Source organism: Salvelinus fontinalis, chromosome 32 (genome assembly GCF_029448725.1).
Source record: "Salvelinus fontinalis isolate EN_2023a chromosome 32, ASM2944872v1, whole genome shotgun sequence".
In the NCBI taxonomy this organism is placed as follows: domain Eukaryota; kingdom Metazoa; phylum Chordata; class Actinopteri; order Salmoniformes; family Salmonidae; genus Salvelinus; species Salvelinus fontinalis.
Window position 1 is genome coordinate 20,188,393 of NC_074696.1, and position 25,799 is coordinate 20,214,191.

Sequence of the window (25,799 nt, forward strand, 5' to 3'; positions counted from 1 at the left end):
CAGAGAGGGAGACAGAGAGGGAGACAGACAGACAGAGACATCAAGAGAATGAGAGAGGAGGGAGGGAGCAAGGTAGGGACAGACAGAGACATGGAGAGAGGAGGGAGGGAGCGAGGTAGGAACAGACAGAGACATGGAGAGAGGAGGGAGGGAGTGAGGTAGGAAGAGAAAACACAATCAGCTTGTGCTCTAACACTCATCTTTCTCTTATTTAGCTCTTGTAGTTGCTAGTCCTCTTTAGTCTTCACTCTCTTTCTCTCACACACACACACACACACACACACACACACACACACACACACACACACACACACACACACACACACACACACACACACACACACACACACACACACACACACACACACACACACACACACACACACACACTTACTTAAGGTAATCAGGCCAAATGTTTGTGCAGCAGGGTGTACATGGGTGGGGCTGTGATTGTTATGATTATCAAACTGTAATCAGGCTCAGTGGAAATCCCAAAACAAAACAAACTCTCCATAATCAGGAACTCACCCACACAAACAGAGCTAATCACAGAGGATACACTAATGACCTTATTGAACCAAACTCTGTCTGTGTGCCTGTGGGTTAGTATGTGTGTATGTGTGTGCGTAGGTGAGTGTGATTAGCCCCTCGCCCTCACCCTCTTTTTAAACTGTATTAATCTGTTTAGAATTGACGTGATGACTGTCTCCTAGGTAACGTCTGTCAGACCACTACCCTGCCTTCATTGGACCTTGGGCCTCCTGTGGGAGGAGTCCACCAATCCATGGAGCTGAAGCCCCTCCTCCCGCTCAGCCTGTTCCATGGTTTCACTGAAGTGAGTAGTGTCAATCACTACCATCACCATAACTAGTTAGTAGTATACAATGCTTTGACATTTCTCCACACAACCTGAGGTGAGCTTTTCGCTGTTGTTTCTGCACCAAGCTTTTCTTACAACTCTGTCCAAGGTGGAATCTTTTTGTGTCTGTAAAATGTATTATTTGAGAAATGTCAGTGTAAACGCTTTTATGCGCAAATATTGATATAATAACCATTGTATCTAAGTTAACTTGGAGTCACGCAATGACATGTTGTCTGGTCCTCCCACTATGACTCGTCAGGAAAGCATGCAGTTTATTAGGCTACAGATGAAATAAGTGATTAACTTCACAGGGAGGTGAAAGTGCACGGTGATGAGCTTGATGCTCCTTTCAATACATATCGAGGGTCTTATTCTGGTGGCATGATGATCGATGCTTGGCTGCCATTTGACAAATAAAAATGATCTTGCCCTTTTGTCCATAATAATAATCTCATCATGTAGGCTACACGTGCACTCTAGCCAAGCGCACAGATAGAGCTGTTGTGGTGCCCACAATACCAGAGTGGGCACACTCACTGTATAACACAACATTTTTTGTGAGACAACCATCAGTATAGTTGAAAATGAGATGGAAACCCATTTAACTACTATTTTTTTATTCGGTACATGGGAATTTTAATGCAAAAAGTACTTTTATGTGCATTACGTCATCACGCACAGCCTTTTATCGGCAACAAGTCAATTTGATGGAAAATGTGCATATTGTTTTAATGCAGATTTTTTTATATTCGTATGAAAATCTGTCTCCAATTGGATGGAAACCTACCTCATGACAAGTTTCAGAGATAGACGGCCAAACAGTGTAGGTAGGATTCTCTGTATCGCCTGGTTGAAAATCGAGATTTTCTTCTCAAATCAAATAAAATGTGTTTCGTCACATGCTTCTTTGTTACGTCCGTCGTTAAATGAAGACCAAGGTGCAACGTGGTAGGCGTACATTTTCTTTCATTTGAAATGTTCCACCAAAAACAATAAACAACTCAACGAACATAAAGCTAGGAGTGCAACACATGCAACACAAAAAGACAAGATCCCACAACTGAAGGTGGGAAAAAGGGCTGCCTAAGTATGATCCCCAATCAGAGACAACGATAGACAGCTGCCTCTGATTGGGAACCATACTCGGCCAACAAAGAAATATAAACATAGATTTCCCACCCTAGTCACACCCTGACCTACCAAATAGAGAATTAAAAGGATCTCTAAGGTCAGGGCGTGACATTCGTAAACAACAGGTGTGGACTAACAGTGAAATGCAATGAACTTACGGGCCCTTCTCAACAATGCAGAGCGAAATAAAATAGAGAAATAATAGAAAAGTAAAACACGTAATAATAAATGTAATAATAGATACACAATGAGAAACAATAACTTAGAGTCGATGTGCAGGAGTACGATGTAATTGAGGTAGATATGTACTGTACATATAACTAAACTCAGCAAAAAAAGAAACTTCCTTTTTTCAGGACCCTGTCTTTCAAAGATATTTCGTAAAATTCCAATAACTTCACAGATCTTCATTGTAAAGGGTTTAAACACTGTTTCCCATGCTTGTTCAATGAACCATAAACAATTAATGAACATGCACCTGTGGAACGGTCGTTTAGACACTAACAGCTTACAGACGGTAGGCAATTAAGGTCACAGTTTTGAAAACTTAGGACACTAAAGAGGCCTTTCTACTGACTCTGAAAAACACCAAAAGAAAGATGCCAAGGGTCGCTGCTCATCTGCGTGAACGTGCCTTAGGCATGCTGCAAGGAGGCATGAGGACTGCAGATGTGGCCAGGGCAATAAATTGCCATGTCCGTACTGTGAGATGCCTAAGACAGCACTACAGGGAGACAGGACGGACAGTTGATTGTCCTTGCAATGGCAGACCATGTGTAACAACACCTGCACAGGATCTGTACATCTGAACATCGCACCTGCGGGACAGGTACAGGATGGCAACAACAACTGCCCGAGTTACACCAGGAATGTACAATCCCTCCATCAGTGCTCAGACTGTCCGCAATAGGCTGAGAGAGGCTGGACTGAGGGCTTATATGGCTGTTGTAAGGCAGGTCCTCACCAGACCTCACCGGCAACAATGTCGCCTATGGGCACAAACCCACCGTTGCTGGACCAGACTCCTCCTCAGACGAAGAGGAGAATCGTTACAAGTAGCAGCGTATGTGACAATTTGGGATTTTCAACACATTAATGTTTCTTATAAAAATAAGTTATGCAGTCAGTCTATCCCCAACTCTTAGCCAAGAGAGACTGGCATGCATAGTATTTATATCAGCCCTCTGATTACAATGAAGAGCAAGACGTGCCGCTGGTCCCCCACAGCGCCGGTGTTATGGGTGGGCCTCAGGGGGCCTGGCCTGCCCAACTGTACCTCCTTGCAGGTCCAAATAAAATATTGGCGATCTATTTGACTAACACACGTGTAGAAAGACGCATCAATCTCAGATAAATCATCCGAGCGAGCGAAACAGCGCCCCTCCGTCTGCTTATGTGTATAGCATGTCATATTATTTCTGTCCATACAGCATCAGATACCTATAATAAGATAAAGGGGCACTGTTTCGCTCGCTCGGATGCTTTCTCTGGTGAGATACTGGAGTTTTACCAGAGAGAAAAGGTGAAGCAAGAGGGCTCATTCTCGCCAAATCTGTCCATAATAAGCCAAATGCGTTTCTATGGGGATACCTTAATATAAAATGCCTCAAGTAAAAGTGAAAGTCACCCAGTAATTACTACCTGAGTAAAAGTCTAAAAGTATATGGTTTTAAATGTACTTAAGTACAGTGCTGGAAAAAGTACTCAATTGTCATACTTGAGTGAAAGTAAAGCCTCCCGGGTGGCGCAGTGGTCTAGGGCACTGCATCGCAGTGCTAGCTGCGCCACCAGAGTCTCTGGGTTCGCGCCCAGGCTCTGTCGCAGCCGGCCGCAACCGGGAGGTCCTTGGGGCGATGCACAATTGGCATAGCGTCGTCCGGGTTAGGGAGGGTTTGGCCGGTAGGGATATCATTGTCTCAGTATGTAAAATGTGATTGTAAAATGTATGCACTCTACTGTAAGTCGCTCTGGATAAGAGCGTCTGCTATATGACTAAAATGTAATGTAAATGTAAAAACTAAAAGTACATGCTATACATTATTATTATTATTATTATTATAATTTGTATTTATTTTTTGACAGCCAGGGGCACACTCCAACACTCATAATTTACAATTATTTACAATTATGACATAATTTACAAACTAAGCATTTGTGTTTAGTGAGTCTCCCAGATCAGAGGCAGTAGGGATGACCAAGGACGTTGTCTTGATAAGTGTGTCAATTGGACCATTTTCATGTACTGCTAAGCATTCAAATTGGAACAAGTATTTTGAGTGTCAAGGAAAATGTATGGAGTAAAAAGTACATTATTTTCTTTATGAATGTAGTCAATGAATGTAACGGCTTTCCTCTTCCTCTTCATCAGAAGAGGAGGAGCAGGGATTGAACCAAAATGCAGCGGATTGTGAAGACATAATTTATTAAACAAGACGGGAAAAACACGAAACGAAATACACTTGGATAAACTAACAAAATAACAAACGGTGTAGACAGACCTGAACGACGGACTCACATAACACGAATAATGCACGAACAGGGAATATAGCCTACACATAAATAAACGAAGAACAAACAAACCGAAAACAGTCCCGTGTGGCGCAACGACATACACAAACACAGGAGACAATCACCCACAACGAACACTGTGAAAACACCTACCTAAATATGACTCTTAATTAGAGGAACGCCAAACACCTGCCTCTAATTAAGAGCCATACCAGGCAACCCATAAACCAACATAGAAACAGAAAACATAGAATGCCCACCCAAACTCACGTCCTGACCAACTAACACATATAACAAACTAACAGAAATAGGTCAGGAACGTGACATAACCCCCCCCATAAGGTGCGAACTCCGGGCGCACCAGCACAAAGTCTAGGGGAGGGTCTGGGTGGGCATCTGACCACGGTGGTGGCTCAGGCTCCGGGCGAGGTCCCCACCCCACCATAGTCAATCCCAGCTTCCATCTCCCCCTATGAATGTCCACCCTCATCTTACCCCCACAAAATCCTCTTAGTAACATCAACAACAGGGGCAGCACCGGGACAGAGGGATAGATCAAGACAGAGGGATAGCTCAAGACAGAGGGATAGATCAGGATAGAGAGGTAGCTCAGGATAGAGAGGTAGATCAGGATAGAGGGGCAACTCCGGACTGAAAGGCAGCTCCGGACAGAGAGACAGCTCTGGACTGAGGGGCAGTTCTGGGTAAATAGCCGCTCCGGGCTAAGGGACAGCTCATGACTGGCTAACGGCTCTGGACGCTCATGGCTGGCTGACGGCTCTCGACGCTCATGGCTGGCTGACGGCTCTCGACGCTCATGGCTGGCTGACGGCTCTCGACGCTCATGGCTCGCTGACGGCTCTGGACGCTCATGGCTCGCTGAAGGCTCTGGACGCTCATGGCTGGCTGAAGGCTCTGGACGCTCATGGCTCACTGACGGCTCTGGCAGATCCTGTCTGGTTGGCGGCTCTGGCAGATCCTGTCTGGTTGGCGGCTCTGGTAGATCCTGTCTGGTTGGCGGCTCTGGCAGATCCTGTCTGGTTGGCGGCTCTGGCAGATCCTGACTGATAACTGGCTCTAGCGGCTCCTGACTGACTATCGGCTCTGACGGCTCGGGACAGACGGGCGGCTCTAATGGCTCAGGACAGACGGATGGCTCAGACGGCGCTGGGGAGACGGATGGCTCAGACGGCGCTGGGGAGACGGATGGCTCAGACGGCGCTGGGGAGACGGATGGCTCAGATGGCGCTGGGGAGACGGATGGCTCAGATGGCGCTGCGGAGACGGATGGCTCAGACTGCACCTGTCTGGCGGAAGGCTCTGGCTGCTCCTGTCTGGCGGAAGGCTCTGTAGGCTCATGGCAGACGGGCAGCTTTGCAGGCTCATGGCAGACAGGCAGTTCATGCGCCGTTAGGCAGACGGCAGACTCTGGCCGGCTGAGACGCACTGTAGGCTTGGTGCGTGGTGCCGTAACTGGAGGCACCTGACTGAGGACACGCACTTCAAGCCTAGTGCGGGGAGCAGGGACAGGGCACACTGGACTCTCAAAGCGTGCTATATTCCTGGTGCGTGGTACCGGCACTGGTGGCACCGGGCTGAGTGCACGCACATCAGGACGAGTACGGGGAGAAACAACAGTGTGCACAGGACTTAGGAGACGCACATGTGGCTTAGTGCGCGGTGCCGGACCTGGAGGCACTAGGCTGGAGACACGCACCATAGGGAGAGTGCGTGGAGGAGGCACAGGGCTCTGAAAACGCACTGGAAGCCTGGTGCGTGGTGTAGGCACTGGTGGTACTGGGCTGGGGCGAGGAGGTAGTGCCGGAAATACCGGACCGTGAAGGCTACTGGCTCCCTTGAGCACTGAGCCTTTCCAACCTTACCTGGTTGAATGCTCCCCGTCGCCCGACCAGTGCGGGGAGGTGGAATAACCTGCACCGGGCTATGTAGGCGAACCGGGAACACCATGCGTAAGGCTGGTGCCATGTAAGCCGGCCCGAGGAGACGCACTGGAGACCAGACGCGTTGAGCCGGCCTCATGACACCTGGCTCAATGCCCAATCTAGCCCTACCAGTGCGGGGAGGTGGAATAACCCGCACTGGGCTATGCACTCGTACAGGAGACACCGTGCGCTCTACTGCGTAACACGGCGCCTGCCCGTACTCCCGCTCTCCACGGTAAGCCTGGGAAGTGGGCGCAGGTCTCCTACCTGCCCTTGGCCCACTACCTCTTAGCCACCTCCCCAGAAATTTTTGGGGTCTCCTCTCGGGCTTCCAGCCACGTCTCCTTGCTGCCTCCTCATACCACCGCCTCTCTGCTTTTGCTGCCTCCAGCTCAGCTTTAGGACGGCGATACTCTCCCGGCTGTGCCCATGGACCTCTCCCGTCCAATATTTCCTCCCAAGTCCATGATTCCTGTGTATAATCCTGCTTGAACTCGCGCCGCTTGGTTCTGGATTGGTGGGTGATTCTGTAACGGCTTTCCTCTTCCTCTTCATCAGAAGAGGAGGAGCAGGGATTGAACCAAAATGCAGCGGATTGTGAAGACATAATTTATTAAACAAGACGGGAAAAACACGAAACGAAATACACTTGGATAAACTAACAAAATAACAAACGGTGTAGACAGACCTGAACGATGGACTCACATAACACGAATAATGCACGAACAGGGAATATAGCCTACACATAAATAAACGAAGAACAAACAAACCGAAAACAGTCCCGTGTGGCGCAACGACATACACAAACACAGGAGACAATCACCCACAACGAACACTGTGAAAACACCTACCTAAATATGACTCTTAATTAGAGGAACGCCAAACACCTGCCTCTAATTAAGAGCCATACCAGGCAACCCATAAACCAACATAGAAACAGAAAACATAGAATGCCCACCCAAACTCACGTCCTGACAAACTAACACATATAACAAACTAACAGAAATAGGTCAGGAACGTGACCATGAAAAGTAAAAATATAAATAGTAAAGTATATACACCCCAAAAAACTACTTAGGTAGTACTTTCAAGTATTTTTACATAAGCACTTTACACCACTGGTGCCAGTGCAGTGTTCGGATGCTAAAGTAAATTGCCGTTTTTGCCAAAATTATATAATTACTCCTCTAAATAAAATCATTCAAAATCTTTCACTAGAGAGCATGATTTGGCCACAGAGGATCCTTAGCTTCTTTTAAAAAATAGTTGAAGATTGTTTCAAATCACAAGTGTGTAGGTCTATGCCTATTTCTTTGGAAGCCCGCAAATTGTTTTTTAAGGCCAGGTCTCTCTACAGAGTGCATGCACTCAACTCTCCATAATGCACTCCGCTGTCTCCTGACAATTCTTGCGCATTCATTTGTTTGTGTGAATTGTTTGCCCTTTGATTGTTTATTCTTTTATAAATTCCCCATTACACATGTCACCAGTAGGCCTAATAAATGTACTGTTAATTAATGTCTGTTCACCCAGGTATTAATTAAAGTAATTTACTGTTCTCATTCTCGGAATGGAAATGGTTGCCGAGTTCACAACCTACTACACTTGTCAGAAATGACTTTTGTCCATTTTGTCATTGTCTACTCCATGTGAGCAATGAGAATGTGACTGGTTTCTCTGTTCTGATAACGATTAGGGAGAGCGCGCCTGAGCAAGCATAGAAGTACCTGGCCTGCTGCGGGATAATGTAGAAATTTTCCCATTTGGGGATGTTTGATTTTTGATTGTCTTTACTCACCACTTCCACCACTAATAACCTAATGTGTGTAGATTGATGAGGGGGAAAAAACTATTTAATCCATTTTAGAATAAGACTGTAATGCAACAAAATGTGGAAAAAGTCAAGAGGTCTGAATAATTACTGTATGTTGTAGTAATGTTCGAGTCAATCAAATATCAAATGAATACACAATAGTCATGTCAAAATGTAGAGAATTGCAAGAAAATAGGCTATAAAACGGCAATATGTTCTGTACACCCCATGTCAAAATGTGTGGAATTGCAAGAAAATGGGCTATAAAACGGCAATATGTTCTGTACACCCCATGTCAAAATGTGTGGAATTGCAAGAAATAACCTTTTGCTGCAATGGGGGTCCGAGTGAAAAAGTTTGGGAACCCCTGGACTAGTTGATACAATGTTGCAAGTTCGCTAGCAACAGCTTAACCCGGACCCAGTTGATTTATTTGATAGCCTTGTTGCACTTCACTAGTGATAGCTCAAGTCAACATCGATAGAAAGGGGGCCGACTGGCGGCGTAGAGAGATTATTGCGATTGAAAGAATCTGAATTTTCATCAGGATATTTTCTACTGTTTTTATTTCTCGGCTTTAGGCCTATGTATTTTACTTAGTTGACGATGGAAGTTAAAGGCCTACTGCTGCATTGGCCTATAGGATATCTCTGAGTTCCATGTACTCATTTCTTTAGCTTCCAATGGATCACAGTGTATCAATGTGTCCATATGACCGAGGCTGATTGTCACAACGACTCCTGCTCCCTCCCTCCCGGCGTTCGACGGCACCGGTCTACTAACCACTGGCCATGGCTTCATTATTACGCACACCTGTTCCCCATCATTACGCACACATGGTCGTCATTGCATCCTTGATTCCTCCCCCTTTATTTAGCCTTCAGTCACTAGGTGTTATTGTTTTCTCTCACGTTCTGTACGCGCCTCGTGTTTGTTCATCTGCACCGGTTCTTTATTAAACTCACCTTCTGCACCGGTTCTTTATTAAACTCACCTTCTGCACCGGTATCCTGACTCCCGGCGTATACATTGCACTGATGCTATTGCATTAGTTGAATTATTACTTAAAAGGTGTTCAGCTTTTTATGATTAACCACGTGACAGTGATTTTGAGAAACTTAAACTTTATTATGAAAATATAAACAAAAATGCTCATACAAAAATAATCATAACTGGCACACAGGTCGGTAGAAATGGTAGCTTCCCCAAACTTTAAACTCATAACACCCATACAAAAAAATTATGCACGTGTTTGCCCTCCTACTTCCTACATATCCCTCTCTCACTCCCTCCATGTCCCCCTCTCACTCCCTCCATGTGCCCCTCTCACTCCCTCCATGTCCCCTCCCACTTCCTACATATCCCCTCTCACTCCCTCCATGTCCCTCTCTCACTCCCTCCATGTCCCCCTCTCACTCCCTCCATGTCCCCTCCCACTCCCTACATATCCCCTCGCACTCCCTCCATGTCCCCGCTCACTTCCTACATATTCCTCTCTCCCTCCATGTCCCCCTCTCACTCCCTCCATGTACCCTCTCACTCCCTCCATGTCCCCCTCTCACTCCCTCCATGTCCCCTCCCACTTCCTACATATCCCCTCTCACTCCCTCCATGTCCCTCTCTCACTCCCTCCATGTCCCCCTCTCACTCCCTCCATGTCCCCTCCCACTCCCTACATATCCCCTCGCACTCCCTCCATGTCCCCTCTCACTTCCTACATATTCCTCTCTCCCTCCATGTCCCCCTCTCACTCCCTCCATGTCCCCTCTCACTTCCTACATATCCCCATCTCCCTCCATGTCCCCTCTCACTTCCTCCATGTCCCCCTCTCACTTCCTCCATGTCCCCTCTCACTTCCTCCATGTCCCCTCTCCCTGTTAGAAGTTTGAAGTTTGAGTTTATTTATTCTTGCTCACAGATAAAACTGAAGAAATGCAGAATTTACATTACGAATAATTGCAAAACATTGATTTAAAATCCATAACACATAATACGTGACATACATAGAATACAGAACACTTGAAACATTACAGGACATTTTTCATGATGGCAATTGAAAATGTCCCCTCTCACTCCTTCCATGTCCCCCTCTCATGTTTCTCTCTTACTCTCAGTTTCTCTCTCTCTCTTTCTCTCCATCCATCACACCCTCTTACCTTTTCTCCCCTCCCTCCCTCCCTCCCTCCCTCCCTCCGTCCGTCCGTCCGTCCGTCCGTCCGTCCGTCTGTCTATATGGTGGTGTTGATATGATGATTGTGGTAGGTAGGTTTTGCCAGAATGTTAATGAGACCTGGCTAGGGTAATGGGAATCCGCCCCCTCTCACGTACGCAGCACGGATGATTTGAACCTGTGGGTGTTTCAGTTGCGTAAGTGTGTACAGTTGAACTGAACTCTAGCCATGTGTGTGTGTGTGTGTGTGTGTGTGTGTGTGTGTGTGTGTGTGTGTGTGTGTGTGTGTGTGTGTGTGTGTGTGTGTGTGTGTGTGTGTGTGTGTGTGTGTGTGTGTGTGTGTGTGTGTGTGTATGTGTGTGTATGTGTGTGTGTGCGCGTGCGTGTGTGCGTGCGTGCTACTGTGTTTTGTGTTACTGTTAGAATATGCCCAGGAGTCTGTAAGCACACACACCATCTCCAACATGACTTTTTGTTTGTCGTCGACATGTGGGTTGTCGTGGTTACAGGAATGTGTATGTTGTGTGCCAAGCAGCATGTCTAATGGGGAGGGATTGATGGGTTGTTTGGCGGGTTGTGTCGTGTTTCTTTGGGAACGGGAGAGACGGGTGTCTCAGTAAGTGGCCTCTTAGTGAGTTGAAAGAGTTAAACAAATACTCACCCATTCATTTCATTTCAGGTCTAAGCCATCTAAGAACAGACAAGTTATTACAATGTAACAGCAGTCAAGAGATGTAATAACAATCAAGAGATGCAATAACAATCAAGAGATGTGAAACAGTCAAGAGTTGTAATAACAGTCAAGAGTTGTAATAACAATCAAGAGATGCAATAACAATCAAGAGATGCAATAACAGTCAAGAGATGTAATAACAATCAAGAGATGTGAAACAGTCAAGCGATGTAAAACAGTCAAGAGATGTGAAACAGTCAAGAGATGTAAAACAGTCAAGAGATGCAATAACAATCAAGAGATGCAATAACAATCAAGAGATGCAATAACAGTCAAGAGATGTAATAACAAGCAAGAGATGTGAAACAGTCAAGAGATGTAATAACAATCAAGAGATGCAATAACAGTCAAGAGTTGTAATAACAATCAAGAGATGTGAAACAGTCAAGAGATGTAATAACAATCAAGAGATGTGAAACAGTCAAGAGATGTAAAACAGTCAAGAGATGCAATAACAGTCAAGAGTTGTAATAACAATCAAGAGATGCAATAACAATCAAGAGATACAATAACAGTCAAGAGATGCAATAGCAATCAAGAGATACAATAACAGTCAAGAGATGTAATAACAATCAAGAGATGTAATAACAATCAAGAGATGTGAAACAGTCAAGAGATGTAATAACAATCAAGAGATGTGAAACAGTCAAGAGATGTAAAACAGTCAAGAGATGCAATAACAGTCAAGAGTTGTAATAACAATCAAGAGATGCAATAACAATCAAGAGATGTAATAACAATCAAGAGATGTGAAACAGTCAAGAGATGTAATAACAGTCAAGAGATGTAATAACAATCAAGAGATGCAATAACAGTCAAGACATGTAATAAAAATCAAGAGATGTGAAACAGTCAAGAGATGTAATAACAGTCAAGAGATGTAAAGCAGTCAAGAGATGTAAAACAGTCAAGAGATGCAATAACAGTCAAGAGATGCAATAACAATCAAGAGATGTAATAACAATCAAGAGATGCAATAACAGTCAAGAGATGTAAAACAGTCAAGAGATGCAATAACAGTCAAGAGATGTAATAACAGTCAAGAGATGTAATAACAGTCAAGAGATGTAATAACAATCAAGAGATGTAAAACAGTCAAGAGATGTAAAACAGTCAAGAGATGTAATAACAGTCAAGAGATGTAATAACAGTCAAGAGATGTAATAACAATCAATAGATGTAATAACAGTCAAGAGATGTAATAACAGTCAAGAGATGCAATAACAGTCAAGAGATGTAAAACAGTCAAGAACAATCACCGTACAGTTGAACAGTTAACCTTCTGAATGTACTCAGATTGAACTGGAGCTATACTCACTTCTCTGTCCGGATTCCCATAGTACACACAGACATAACTCATGCTAATGACTGTAATGACCATAATCATCTCTAACTCATAACTCTGTCTGTCACCTCCCTCAGAAAGGGACCAGGAAGTGTGAGCTCCAGTACAGCAGTATTTACACTATGTATGATGTCTCTCCATCTACTGACACATAGCCCATAACTCTCTCTCCTACAGAACAATGAATAGACAAAGACAGATTATATGAGGGATGGAGAGATTGAGAGGTGAGATTTCTAAGTGTGAAAAGAGGAAGATACATACAGACAGATATACAGACAGAGAGAGGGAAAAGGAGAGAAATTGACAGTGTAGAGGAGAAAGCGAGAGAAAGGCAGGAAGAGAAAGAGAGAGAGAAAAAGCAGCAATAATAATGTTTGTCCATCTTGAGACACCGTAGCCACTATATACATTTTAGAATAGTCCGAATTAATCTATGATAACTCATTAATTGATGTTTTTGCCGAGGAAATCTTAGTCACGCAATTTTACATCTAACATGTTTGGTGCAGTATTTCTCAAGTGGAAAAATGTGCATGAAAACGAGTCCTCTATCGTTGAATGACAACAAACACTTAATTGAAGAATCCCTACATTGACCAATGGAGAAATGACCGACGGTGTAGGCTTGGCTACCGAAATCCGGATTGCCTTGCAAATTTTTGGGGGGTGTGCTCGAACAGCCAAAAAAAACCTGGCTGAAGACCAAAACGAACAAAAACGTCAGAAAATGTTGTCATAATATATGCAAGAAACTGTTTCGGATGGGAAGCATGCAGATGCCTCAATAAGAGATAGAGAGTGATACAGTGCAGTAACCACAGGTGGTAGACAGTCCATCACACTCAGAGGAGAGTGTCTGAGACAACAACTCCTTGGGGAGACATGAAGGTGACTTTGATCAGACAAAGACAGAGGAGGCGAGAAAGAAGGATAGAGAGGGTAAAGAAGTGGAGAGGGTTCATAGTGGAGCAAATAGAGTGTGGGTTGGAGTGCCGGCTCAGAGAGGGGTCAGAGGGTGATATAAGGGTTGAGGGTGCTGAAGGGTTAAGGCGTCAGCATGCTTCAGTTCTGCTGGCACCTAGCTGAACTTGGCTAGGCGAACCGAATGAATGTGCTCGCATACTCCCTTAAAATACCTTTTCTTGAAAAATGAGTAAAAACAATCCCTACCGTTGACCAATCACCGACGAAGGGGTGTAGTTTTTGGCTACCGAACTTCAGCTAGCCTCCAGTAAAAATGGAGCTGAAGGGTTGTGTGTGTGGGGGGGTAGCTGAAGGGTTGTGTGTGTGTGTGTGTGTGGGGGGGGGGGGGGGGTGCTGAAGGGTTGTGTGTGTGTGTGTGGGGGGGGGGCTGAAGGGTTGTGTGTGTGTGGGGGGGGGGGGGGGGGGGCTGAAGGGTTGTGTGTGTGTGTGTGGGGAGGGGGGGATGAAGGGTTAGGAGCAATGATTTATAGATGACTGATAGGGGGCGCTGTGTTGACGCCACCGTGCCTCCATCTTGGCACTCCCTCACCTTTGTATAAAATATTTTGTAAGCTGTAGAAATGTATTTATTTATGTCTACATTCATCTTTGCCATATTTGTTCTATTACAGATACCTTAATACATACTTTTAAATTAGATTATGTGAGCATGCTAGCAGACTCATAGACTTCAAGTCATTGCGCTAACGCTATTTAGCATTAGCTCGCAAAACTACCTCTAACTGGACACAGAGACATAAAAATGTTATCCACTAGTTCATCTGATTCGGTTGAAGTAAATAAAGGGCCTAATTGCCAAAATTCTGAATTATCCCTTTAAGTCACAGTACACTGCTTCCCAGTGACCACAGGTAGAGGGAGACAAAGTTGGTTAATAAACAAAATAAAAACTATTTTATTTAACTATAAGAGGTCAGATTTAGATTAAACGTTATGTGTTGTGAATGTGATCTTGTCAAGTCGTGAATTGTATTCCTCTAGAGAAGTGGTGGTCAATTTACCTCCTTGAGAGTTACTGGGTGTGCAGGCTTTTGCTCCAGCCCTACGATAACATACCTGATTCAGATGTCAGGAGAATCAGGAGAGTCAGTAGAATCAACAGCCTCATTCATTACTATTCCACCTGTAGGTTTACCATGAAATTAAAGTGCTTTTTTATTTTTGAACTTGTCGAGGTGAACTCGGAGATGTTCGTCTCAACCCAGAGTTTTCAAAGCTCGTCTCTGTGTACAATAATGACTGTCACCCTTTAGAGAGGTGTCCAGTAAGGGATGTTGGACCTGCCCACCTTTTAAGTGCACTTTGAGGTGTTTAGGGATATTTACTGTTGAAAGGTACCATGTACCATGTAATCAGTTATGGAGCGATAAGATTTTTCTCAACCGTGACCTCTTGATCAACCCTAAAACGAACCCCATTTTACCACTTGCTCACTGTTGAAAGGTAGGAGTTGGTCACCCTGCGCCCTGTTATACGGAACAAAAGCATTATTTTTAGTTTCTGGCAGAATCTGGTCAAAAGTAGTACACAAAAGTGGTGCACTACATAGGGAATAGGGTGCCATTTGGGACACAACGTCTGGCTAATATGCCTGTCTAGTCAAGGGAGCATTGAATATATAATAATAATATAATAATATTAAATGCCATTTAGCAGACTCTTTTATACAAAGCGACTTAGTCATGTCTGGATACATTTTAAATATAGGTGGTCCCTGGAATTAAACCCACTATCCTGGCGTTGCAAGCGCAATTCTCAACCAACTGAGCTACAGATGACCATTTCTGGTCTTCTTGCTCAACATTGACCTGTTGCTTAACCCTATACCGATGGCATTATCTACCAAGAGAATTCTCTTCGATCATAATCACAGTCGTGTATATTCCCCCCAAGCAGACACATCGACTGCCCTAAAAGAACTTCCTTTGACTGGAAACCACATATCCTGAGGCTGCATTTATTGTAGCTGGGGATTTTTACAAGGCTAATCTGAAAACAAGGCTCCCTAAATTCTATCAGCATATCGATTGCGCAACCCGTGCTGGCAAAACCCTGGATCATTGTTATTCTAACTTCCGCGACGCATATAAGGCCCTCCCCCGCCCTCCTTTCGGAAAAGCTGACCATGACTCCATTTTGTTGCTCCCAGCCTATAGACGGAAACTGAAACAGGAAACACCTGCGCTCAGGTCTGTTCAATGCTGGTCCGACCAATCGGATTCCGCGCTTCAAGATTGCTTCGATTACATGGACTGGGATATGTTCCGCATAGCGTGGAACAACAACAGTGATGAATACGCTGATTCGGTGAGCGAGTTTATTATAAGTGCATCGGTGATGTTGTACCCACAGCGTCTATTAATAACCTCTCTGGGATAGGGGGCAGTATTTTCACGTCTGGATGAAAAGCGTGCCCCAAGTAAACTGCCTGCTACTCAGGCCCAGAAGCTATGATATGCATATCATTAGTAGGTTTGGATAGAAAACACTCTGAAGTTTCTAAAACTGTTTGAATAATGTCTGTGAGTTTAACAGAACTGATTTGGCAGGCGAAACCCCGAGCACAATCCATCCAGGGATTTTTTTTTAGGCCAATCTGTTTTCCATTAGCTTTCTATGGTAAGCCCGTTTTAATAGAAATATGCTTGCAGTTCCTGCGGCTTCCACTAGATGTCATTAGTCTTCAGAAATTGGTTGATGTTTTTCCTTTGAGTAATGAAGAAGTAGCCCTTTCCTTTCTGAGGCTCGAGCCAGGTGGACTGTTTTGTTTGGGGAGCGTGGCCTGAAGCGCGCTCCACTTTCATTTGATCAGCTATTGAACACGTTATAGTCCATCTTAAATTTGATCGATTATTTACGTTTTAAAATACCTAAAGTTGGATTAGGAAAGTTGTTTGTAATGTTTGGACCAAGATTACAGGTAACTTATTAGATATTTTGTAGTCCTGTTGGGCGAGTTGGAACCGTTTTTTTTCTGAATCAAATGCACCAAATAAATTGACATTTTGGTGATATAACGACAGAATTAATCGAACAAAAGGACCATTTGTGATGTTTATCGGACATATTGGAGTGCCAACAGAAGAAGCTCTTCAAAGGTAAGGCATGAATTATATCCTTATTTCTGAGTTTTGTGTCGCGCCTGGCGGTTTCAAATATGATTGTCATGTGTTTGTATGCGGGGTGCTGTCCTCAGATAATAGCATGGTTTGCTTTCGCCGTAAAGCCTTTTTGAAATCTGACACGGTAGCTGGATTCACAAGAAGTCAAGCTTTATTTTGGTGTATTGCACTTGTGATTGTATGAAAGTTAAATATTTTGAATAATTTAATTTGAATTTGGCACTTTGCCATTTCACCGGATGTTGTCAAATCAATCCCGCTAACGGGATTTGATCCATGAGAAGTTTTAAAACATTCCCCAACCAGAAACTGTGGATTAATGGCAGCATTCGCGCAAAACTGAAAGCGCGAACCACTGCTTTTAATCAGGGCAAGGTGACCGGAAACATGACCGAATACAAACAGTGTAGCTATTCCCTCCGCAAGGCAATCAAACAAGCTAAGCGTCAGTATAGAGACAAAGTAGAGTCGCAATTCAACGGCTCAGACACGAGAGGTGTGTGGCAGGGTCTACAGTCAATCATGGACTACAAAAGAAAAACCAGCCCCATCGCGGACCACGATGTCTTGCTCCCAGACAGACTAAACAACTTCTTTGCTCATTTTGAGGACAATACAGTGCCACTGATACGGCCCGCTACCAAAACCTGCGGGCTCTCCTTCACTACAGCCAACGTGAGTAAAACATTTAAACGTGTTAACCCTCACAAGGCTGCAGGCCCAAACGGCCTCCCCAGCGGCGTCCTCAGAACATGCACGGACCAGCTGGCTGGTGCGTTTACGGACATATTCAATCAATCCTTAACCTAGTCTGCTGTTCCCACATGCTTCAAGAGCGCCACCATTGTTCCTGTTCCCAAGAAAGCTAATGTAACTGAGCTAAATGACTACCGCCCCGTAGCACTCACTTTCCTCATCATGAAGTGCTTTGAGAGACTAGTCAAGGACCATATCACCTCCACCCTACCTGACACCCTAGACCCACTCCAATTTGCTTACCGCCCCAATAGGTCCACAGATGACGCAATCGCAATCACACGGCACACTGCCCTAACCCATCTGGACAAGAGGAATACCTATGTAAGAATGCTGTTCATCAACTACAGTTCAGCATTTAACACCATAGTACCCTCCAAACTCGTCATTAAGCTCGAGACCCTGGGTCTCGACCCCGCCCTGTGCAACTGGGTCCTGGACTTCCTGACGGGCCGCCCCCAGGTGGTGAGGGTAGGTAACAACATCTCCACCCCGCTGATCCCCAACTCAATCATCAAGTTTGCAGACGACACTACAGTGGTAGGCTTGATTACCAACAACGACGAGACGGCCTACAGGGAGGAGGTGAGGGCCCTCAGAGTGTGGTGTCAGGAAAATAACCTCACACTAAATGTCAACAAAACAAAGGAGATGATCGTGGACTTCAGGAAACAGCAAAGGGAGCAGCCCCCTATCCACATCGATGGGACAGTAGTGGAGAGGGTGGAAAGTTTTAAGTTCCTCGGAGTACACATCACGGACAACCTGAAATGGTCCACCTACACAGACAGCGTGGTGAAGAAGGTGCAGCAGCGCCTCTTCAACCTCAGGAGGCTAAAGAAATTTGGCTTGTCACCAACAACACTCACAAACTTTTACAGATGCACAATCGAGAGCATCCTGTTGGGCTGTATCACCGCCTGGTACGGCAACTGCTCCGCCCATAACGGTAAGGCTCTCCAGAGGGTAGTGAGGTCTGCACAACGCATCACCGGGGACAATCTACCTGCCCTCCAGGACACCTACACCACCCGATGTCACAGGAAGGCCAAAAAGATCATCAAGGACAACAACCACCCGAGCCACTGCCTGTTCACCCCGCTCTCATCCAGAAGGCGAGGTCAGTACAGGTGCATTAAAGTGGGGACCGAGAGACTGAAAAACAGCTTCTATCTCAAGGCCATCAGACTGTTAAACAGCCATCACTAACATTGAGTGGCTGCTGCCAACATACTGACTCAACTCTAGCCACATTAATAATGGAACATTTTATGTAATAAATGTATCACTAGACACTTTAAACGATGCCACTTTATATAATGTTTAAATACCATACATTACTCATCTCATATGTATATACTGTACTATATACCATCTACTGCATCTTGCCATCTTGATGTAATAAATGTATCACTAGCCACTTCAAACAATGCCACTTTATATAATGTTTACATACCCTACATTACTCATCTCATATGTATATACTGTACTTTATACCATCTACTGCATCTTGCCTGTGCCGTTCGGCCATCACTCATTCATACATTTTTATGTACATATTCTTATTCATTCCTTTACACTTGTGTGTATAAGGTAGTTGTTGTGAAATTGTTAGGTTAGATTACTTGTTAGATATTACTGCATGGTCGGAACTAGAAGCAGAAGCATTTCGCTACATTCGCATTAACATCTGCTAACCATGTGTATGTTACAAATAAAAAATTAAATTTGATTTGATATTCGTAAGTCTACTTTTAACCCTTCTCTTAACCCTACTCTTAACCCTATCCATACCATATTCTCCCTCTGGTTTGGTTTGGGAAGGTAGGCCTGCATTGGTCACCATCTATTATAAGTAATGGAAGGACCATTACTTTAAGCCTGTTTAAGTCTGAGATAGGGCTGTTACGGTAACCATATTAACACCACACCGGTGGCAATCAAATTCCCTGTGACCATTTAGTCACGGTAATTAGGCTTCTCCAAGCTCTGATGCTGCTGATGGTCATTAGTAGCCTACCAAACTTGCTAACTGCCTAGACTCAGCACTCTATTGTCCCTCTTATTGCTCTGCATCAATGCAAATGTAATTGAAAATCTACTCAAACACTTAATGAGAGCCCATGAGCTCATGTTGTGCAACATTTCTATAGGGTATGCAATTGCGTGAGAAAACAGAGTTTTGATGGCCTCTATTAAAAAGAGGAGGAACCTATCAGCTTTCTATAGGCTAGGCCTACTATATCTATTTGTCAACTTTCCTAATATTAAGCACATTGCTTGTCTTTACAACAGGAGTATAGCCTACAGTACCTGGCTTTCATGAAAATGAACCACGGGAAAAGTGTCCTCCATTCGCTATTTATGTGCATAGATGACATGTATTTTTTCCCCTGCCCCTGTTTCGAGAAAGGAGCATGATAATGGTCTATTCTAAATCAAAACAAATTTCACACATACAGTACCTTTCAAGGGTTTTCTTTATCTCTTTATTATAGTAAGGAAAAAAGTGTTAAATAAATCTAAATATATTTTATATTTGAGATTCTTCAAAGTAGCCACCCTTTGCCTTCATGACAGCTTTGCACACTCGTGGCATTCTCTCAACCAGCTTCATGAGGTAGTCATCTGGAATGCATTTCAATTTACAGGTGTGCCTTGTTAATTTGTGGAATTTCTTTCCTTCTTAATGCGTTTCAGCCAATCAGTCGTGTTGTGACAAGGTAGGGGTGGTATACATAAAATAGCCCTATTTGGTAAAATACCAAGTCCATATTATGGCAAGAACAGATCAAATAAGCAAAGAGAAATGACAGCCCATCATTACTTTAAGATATGAAGATCAGTTAATCTGGAAAATGTTAAGAACTTTGAAAGTCAAAAGTGCAGTCGCAAAAACCATCAAGCGCTATGAAGAAACTGTCTCTCATGAGGACCGCCACAGGAAAGGAAGACCCAGAGGTACCTTTGCTGCGGAGGACAAGTTCATTCGATTTAACTGCACCTCAGATTGCAGCCCAAATAAATGCTTCACAGAGTTCAAGTAACAGACACATCTCAACATCAATTGTTCAGAGGAGACTGTGTGAATCAGGCCTTTATGGTCGAATTGCTGCAAAGAAACCACGACTAAAGGACACCAATAATAAGACGAGTCTTGCTTGGGCCAAGAAACACGAGCAGTGGACATTAGACCGGTGGAAATCTGTTCTTTGGTCTGATGAGTCCAAATTTTAGATTTTTAGTTCAAACAGCCATGTCTCTGTGAGACGCAGACTAGGTGAATGGATCTCCGCATGTGTGGTTCCCACCCTGAAGCATGGAGGAGGAGGTGTGATGGTGTGGGGGTGCTTTGCTGGTGACACTGTTTTTGATTTATTTAGAATTCAGTTTAACTTAACCATCATGACTATCACAGCATTCTGCAGGGATATGCCATCCCATCTGGTTTGCGCTTACTGGGACTATCATTTGTTTTTCAACAGGACAATGACCCAACACACCTCCAGGCTGTGTAAGGGCTGTCTGACCAAGAAGGAGAGTGATGGTGTGCTGCATCAGATGACCTGGCCTCCGCAATCACCTGACCTCAACCCAATTGAGATGGTTTGGGATGAGTTGGACCGCAGAGTGAAGGAAAAGCAGCCAACAAGTGCTCAGCATATGTGGGAACTCCTTCAAGATTGTTGGAAAAGTATTCCAGGTGAAGCTGGTTGAGAGAATGCCAAAAGTGTGCAAAGCTGTCATCAAGGCAAAGGGTGGCTACTTTGAAGTATCTAAAATCTAAAATATATTTTGATTTGATTAACACTTTTTTGGTTACTACATGATTCCATATGTGTTATTTCATAGTTTTGATGTCTTCCATATTATTCTACAATGTAGAACGTAAAAATAAAGATAAAACCCTTGAATGAGTAGGTGTGCCCAAACTTTTGACTGGTACTGTATATTATTTAGTATATGTAAAGACAAGATTAAATCAAGATTAGTCTGATGGGTGACAATATTTGCCTATTACTTGGGAATTATATATTATCATTTGTGAATGATGCCCAGCTTGTGCAGTGGCGTGGAAATTCTAATCAAAAGGAAGAGAGACTGCAGATTCTTCACTTTTTATTATAAGGTTTACAAGTATGGAGCTGGTTAACAATCCACTCAACAACATTGCAGAGTTAAGAGCCAAACAAGCAAGAGTTGGGTCTCAGCCTTTATAGGAAAATACAACCACTGTCTACATGGCAGTTTAACAGGTGTGTGAGGATCATGGTGGGAAACATAGCCCACAAACTAGTGATAACGCCAGTTTTGTTACTCCTTTCTGCTGGTAGAATGTTCGCTGCTGCTCAAGCTAGCCTCTGATCTCTTTATATCTCCACCCAGCTGTGCCCTTGAAAGATACGAAAAGAACAGGATGGATCAAAAACTGTGGTCATTCTTAGAGGCTCTTTGTCTTTGGCCGCGTGAACAAGTCACTCAGAAACAAGAGAGGAAAAAACAATGGCTTCTTACATGAGAGAAACAGACAGTGGAAATGTACAGGTTTAAGGCTCATACAGCGCATTTGCATAACAATGTTTCTAATTTTGCCACCATAGCAGTAAGGCAAGACACAGCAAATGCCTTTTTTGTTGTTGACTTTTTCAAATCATAATCGCACACCTCATGTAGCCTAGCCCATATGCCTATATGTTTTGATAAGGTTTGTATCACAACTAAAGGGGCCAAATAACTTCTTAAAATGAATCACATTAATCCGCTTTACAACAGGTGTAGCGCCTAACACACGCAGTGGTTGAGTTTAAAGTTTGGGGAAGATAGTTTTCACCATAAAAATGCACCTTTATAATAAAAGCATTACATGCATAATTGCATTTGTGATCACTTTTGAGAATTCCCGCTAATTGATTGCATTTTGGAACATTTGCGCTTACAGCCTACTACTGTGTGTGCATTGCTGCGCTTAATGTGAAGAAATAGCCTAATAGTTTATCAACATTTTAAGCTAAACGTTCTGATCTGTTGCATCCGCCTCATTGCTTTAAAAAAAAAAATTGATGCTAGTGGTTGTATTCATTTGGGATCTATCGCATCCCAGACTATGTTTGGAATATTTATTTCTCGCACAGAATAGGACAAGTCAACTTTTATACTATGCAGGATAGTAGTTTCACATAGGCTAGTGCTTTTGATATTCGTTAGGCTTACTCATCTTGTTGGTTGATGAATAGTAAATATGGATAATTCTTCAATATGCGCCTCGGAATTGCGCAGTTGCATCCCCGATGTGTCTGTCTTCACTTGTAGCCTGTGAGAAGGACCCGATCACATGACGGGCTTAATAAGAATTTAGATATCTGAGAGAGCCAAGTGAGTGAGAGGTGCTTCGGAGCACTCAGCCGGGAGAAGGGTATTATAATTATTATATTCAGCCCAAGGGCACAACGACCACACAAAAGGGATGTTGCCGGGAAAATCGAGGCATTATCAAGTGCTTGTCAAATTGTGAATGAGAGACTGATAAAGTGTGTGCAGCCTGCACAAAAAATAAAGCAGAGCTCATGCCTTTCATGTGACTTTTTTCAAATCATCATGAGAGTCGCATCATGCAGCCTTGGAATGTATTAAAATCAAAACATATAGCCCAATGTTTGTATCACAACTACAGTTGCATAAATAACCCTAAATTAAGCAAATAGGAGGACCAATTTCTTTGTTAACCGCTCAACACAAAATAGCCGCATGTGCGCACTCCCTCAAATCATTTGGAGAAAATATCCTTTCTATTTTATTCAGCTATGTTCAATTGTATTCTTCATACTATAATATAAAATAATGCCACTGAATTCTCAGCAAATCTTGTCTGCTAAATGAACTAGTGTAGCCCACGGCCATATGGCATAGCCAGACCTGGGCCTAACATAAGGATAACTCAGAGTATGCTATTCTGTTCAACTAAAAAATACTACATTTTCGTCATATCATGTTTCTTTAGACTGGTCTAAAATAAATAATGGATTTATTGTGATGGCGTAGGCTATATTATATTGATTTATTAGACTTTTTAAAATGTAGATATTCCAAAGGCTTGCGTCAGTGGCTTGTAGGCTATGCGTGGAAGCCACGAGATGCTAAATGTGTTTATGTTAATTAACGGTCAATTACCGTGAGACCGGCAGTTATTTGCTTGACAATCACCAGCTGACAAAATGTCGTGACCGCCACAGCCCTAGTGTGAGAGCATTTGAGGTACTCTTTAACATTGACATCTTGCTCAACCTTCACTTCTGCCTCAGCCTCTGCCCTAGCCATACCACAGTAATTCAACACCTTTTCACTCTTGTTGTTGCAGATGGACCGCGTTCACAAATCCCAGATTGGTCCAGGATTTGGACTAACCACGCCCCTTATGAGGAAACCCAGCTCATCGTGTGCCGTGTGCCGACTGAGGTTCAACTCAGAGGTAGGCAGAGTTTGATCTCTTACAGGGCAGTACCAGGGATGCTGCAGAGTTTCACCACATACAGGGCAGTACCAGGGATGCTTGCAGAGTTTGAACTTAACCAGTAGATATATACTAAGTGATGTGTAGTGTTAACCAGTAGATATATACTAAGTGTTGTGTGGTGTTGACCAGTAGATATATACTAAGTGTTGTGTGGTGTTGACCAGTAGATATATACTAAGTGTTGTGTGGTGTTGACCAGTAGATATATACTAAGTGGTGTGTGGTGTTAACCAATAGATATATACTAAGTGTTGTGTGGTGTTGACCAGTAGATATGTACTAAGTGTTGTGTGGTGTTGACCAGTAGATATATACTAAGTGTTGTGTGGTGTTGACCAGTAGATATATACTAAGTGTTGTGTGGTGTTGACCAGTAGATATATACTAAGTGTTGTGTGGTGTTGACCAGTAGATATGTACTAAGTGTTGTGTGGTGTTGACCAGTAGATATATACTAAGTGTTGTGTGGTGTTGACCAGTAGATATATACTAAGTGTTGTGTGGTGTTGACCAGTAGATATATACTAAGTGTTGTGTGGTGTTAACCAGTAGATATATACTAAGTGTTGTGTGGTGTTGACCAGTAGATATATACTAAGTGTTGTGTGGTGTTGACCAGTAGATATATACTAAGTGTTGTGTGGTGTTAACCAGTAGATATATACTAAGTGTTGTGTGGTGTTGACCAGTAGATATATACTAAGTGTTGTGTGGTGTTAACCAGTAGATATATACTAAGTGCTGTGTGGTGTTGACCAGTAGATATATACTAAGTGTTGTGTGGTGTTAACCAGTAGATATATACTAAGTGTTGTGTGGTGTTAACCAGTAGATATATACTAAGTGTTGTGTGGTGTTGACCAGTAGATATACACTAAGTGTTGTGTGGTGTTAACCAGTAGATATATACTAAGTGTTGTGTGGTGTTGACCAGTAGATATATACTAAGTGTTGTGTGGTGTTGACCAGTAGATATATACTAAGTGTTGTGTGGTGTTGACCAGTAGATATATACTAAGTGTTGTGTGGTGTTGACCAGTACCAATATACTAAGTGTTGTGTGGTGTTGACCAGTAGATATATACTAAGTGTTGTGTGGTGTTGACTAGTAGATATATACTAAGTGTTGTGTGGTGTTGACCAGTAGATATATACTAAGTGCTGTGTGGTGTTGACCAGTAGATATATACTAAGTGTTATGTGGCGTTAACCAGTAGATATATACTAAGTGTTGTGTGGTGTTGACCAGTAGATATATACTAAGTGTTGTGTGGTGTTAACCAGTAGATATATACTAAGTGTTGTGTGGTGTTGACCAGTAGATATATACTAAGTGTTGTGTGGTGTTGACCAGTAGATATATACTAAGTGTTATGTGGCGTTAACCAGTAGATATATACTAAGTGTTGTGTGGTGTTGACCAGTAGATATATACTAAGTGTTGTGTGGTGTTAACCAGTAGATATATACTAAGTGTTGTGTGGTGTTGACCAGTAGATATATACTAAGTGTTGTGTGGTGTTAACCAGTAGATATATACTAAGTGTTGTGTGGTGTTGACCAGTAGATATATACTAAGTGCTGTGTGGTGTTGACCAGTAGATATATACTAAGTGTTATGTGGCGTTAACCAGTAGATATATACTAAGTGTTGTGTGGTGTTGACCAGTAGATATATACTAAGTGTTGTGTGGTGTTGACCAGTAGATATATACTAAGTGTTGTGTGGTGTTGACCAGTAGATATATACTAAGTGTTGTGTGGTGTTGACCAGTAGATATATACTAAGTGTTGTGTGGTGTTAACCAGTACATATACTTTGCGGATGGCACAGGTTTGATATTGGATGAGATGTATGAGATGAAAATCTCTCAGAGTTTATAAGTTGCTCTGGATAAGAGCATCTGATAACTGATGA

At 43.3% G+C, this 25,799-nt stretch overlaps 1 protein-coding gene across 1 annotated transcript in view; it reads left to right on the forward strand.

Moving 5' to 3' along the window:
• The window catches only part of LOC129830870 (zinc finger protein 385D-like), a 36,154-nt gene that overhangs the window by 2,610 nt on the left and 7,745 nt on the right, over positions 1-25,799 (forward strand). The window contains exons 2-3 of the mRNA XM_055893681.1: positions 714-835; positions 23,726-23,836. Coding sequence (XP_055749656.1) covers positions 714-835; positions 23,726-23,836 — 233 coding nt within the window. The remainder of the gene's footprint in view (positions 1-713; positions 836-23,725; positions 23,837-25,799) is intronic.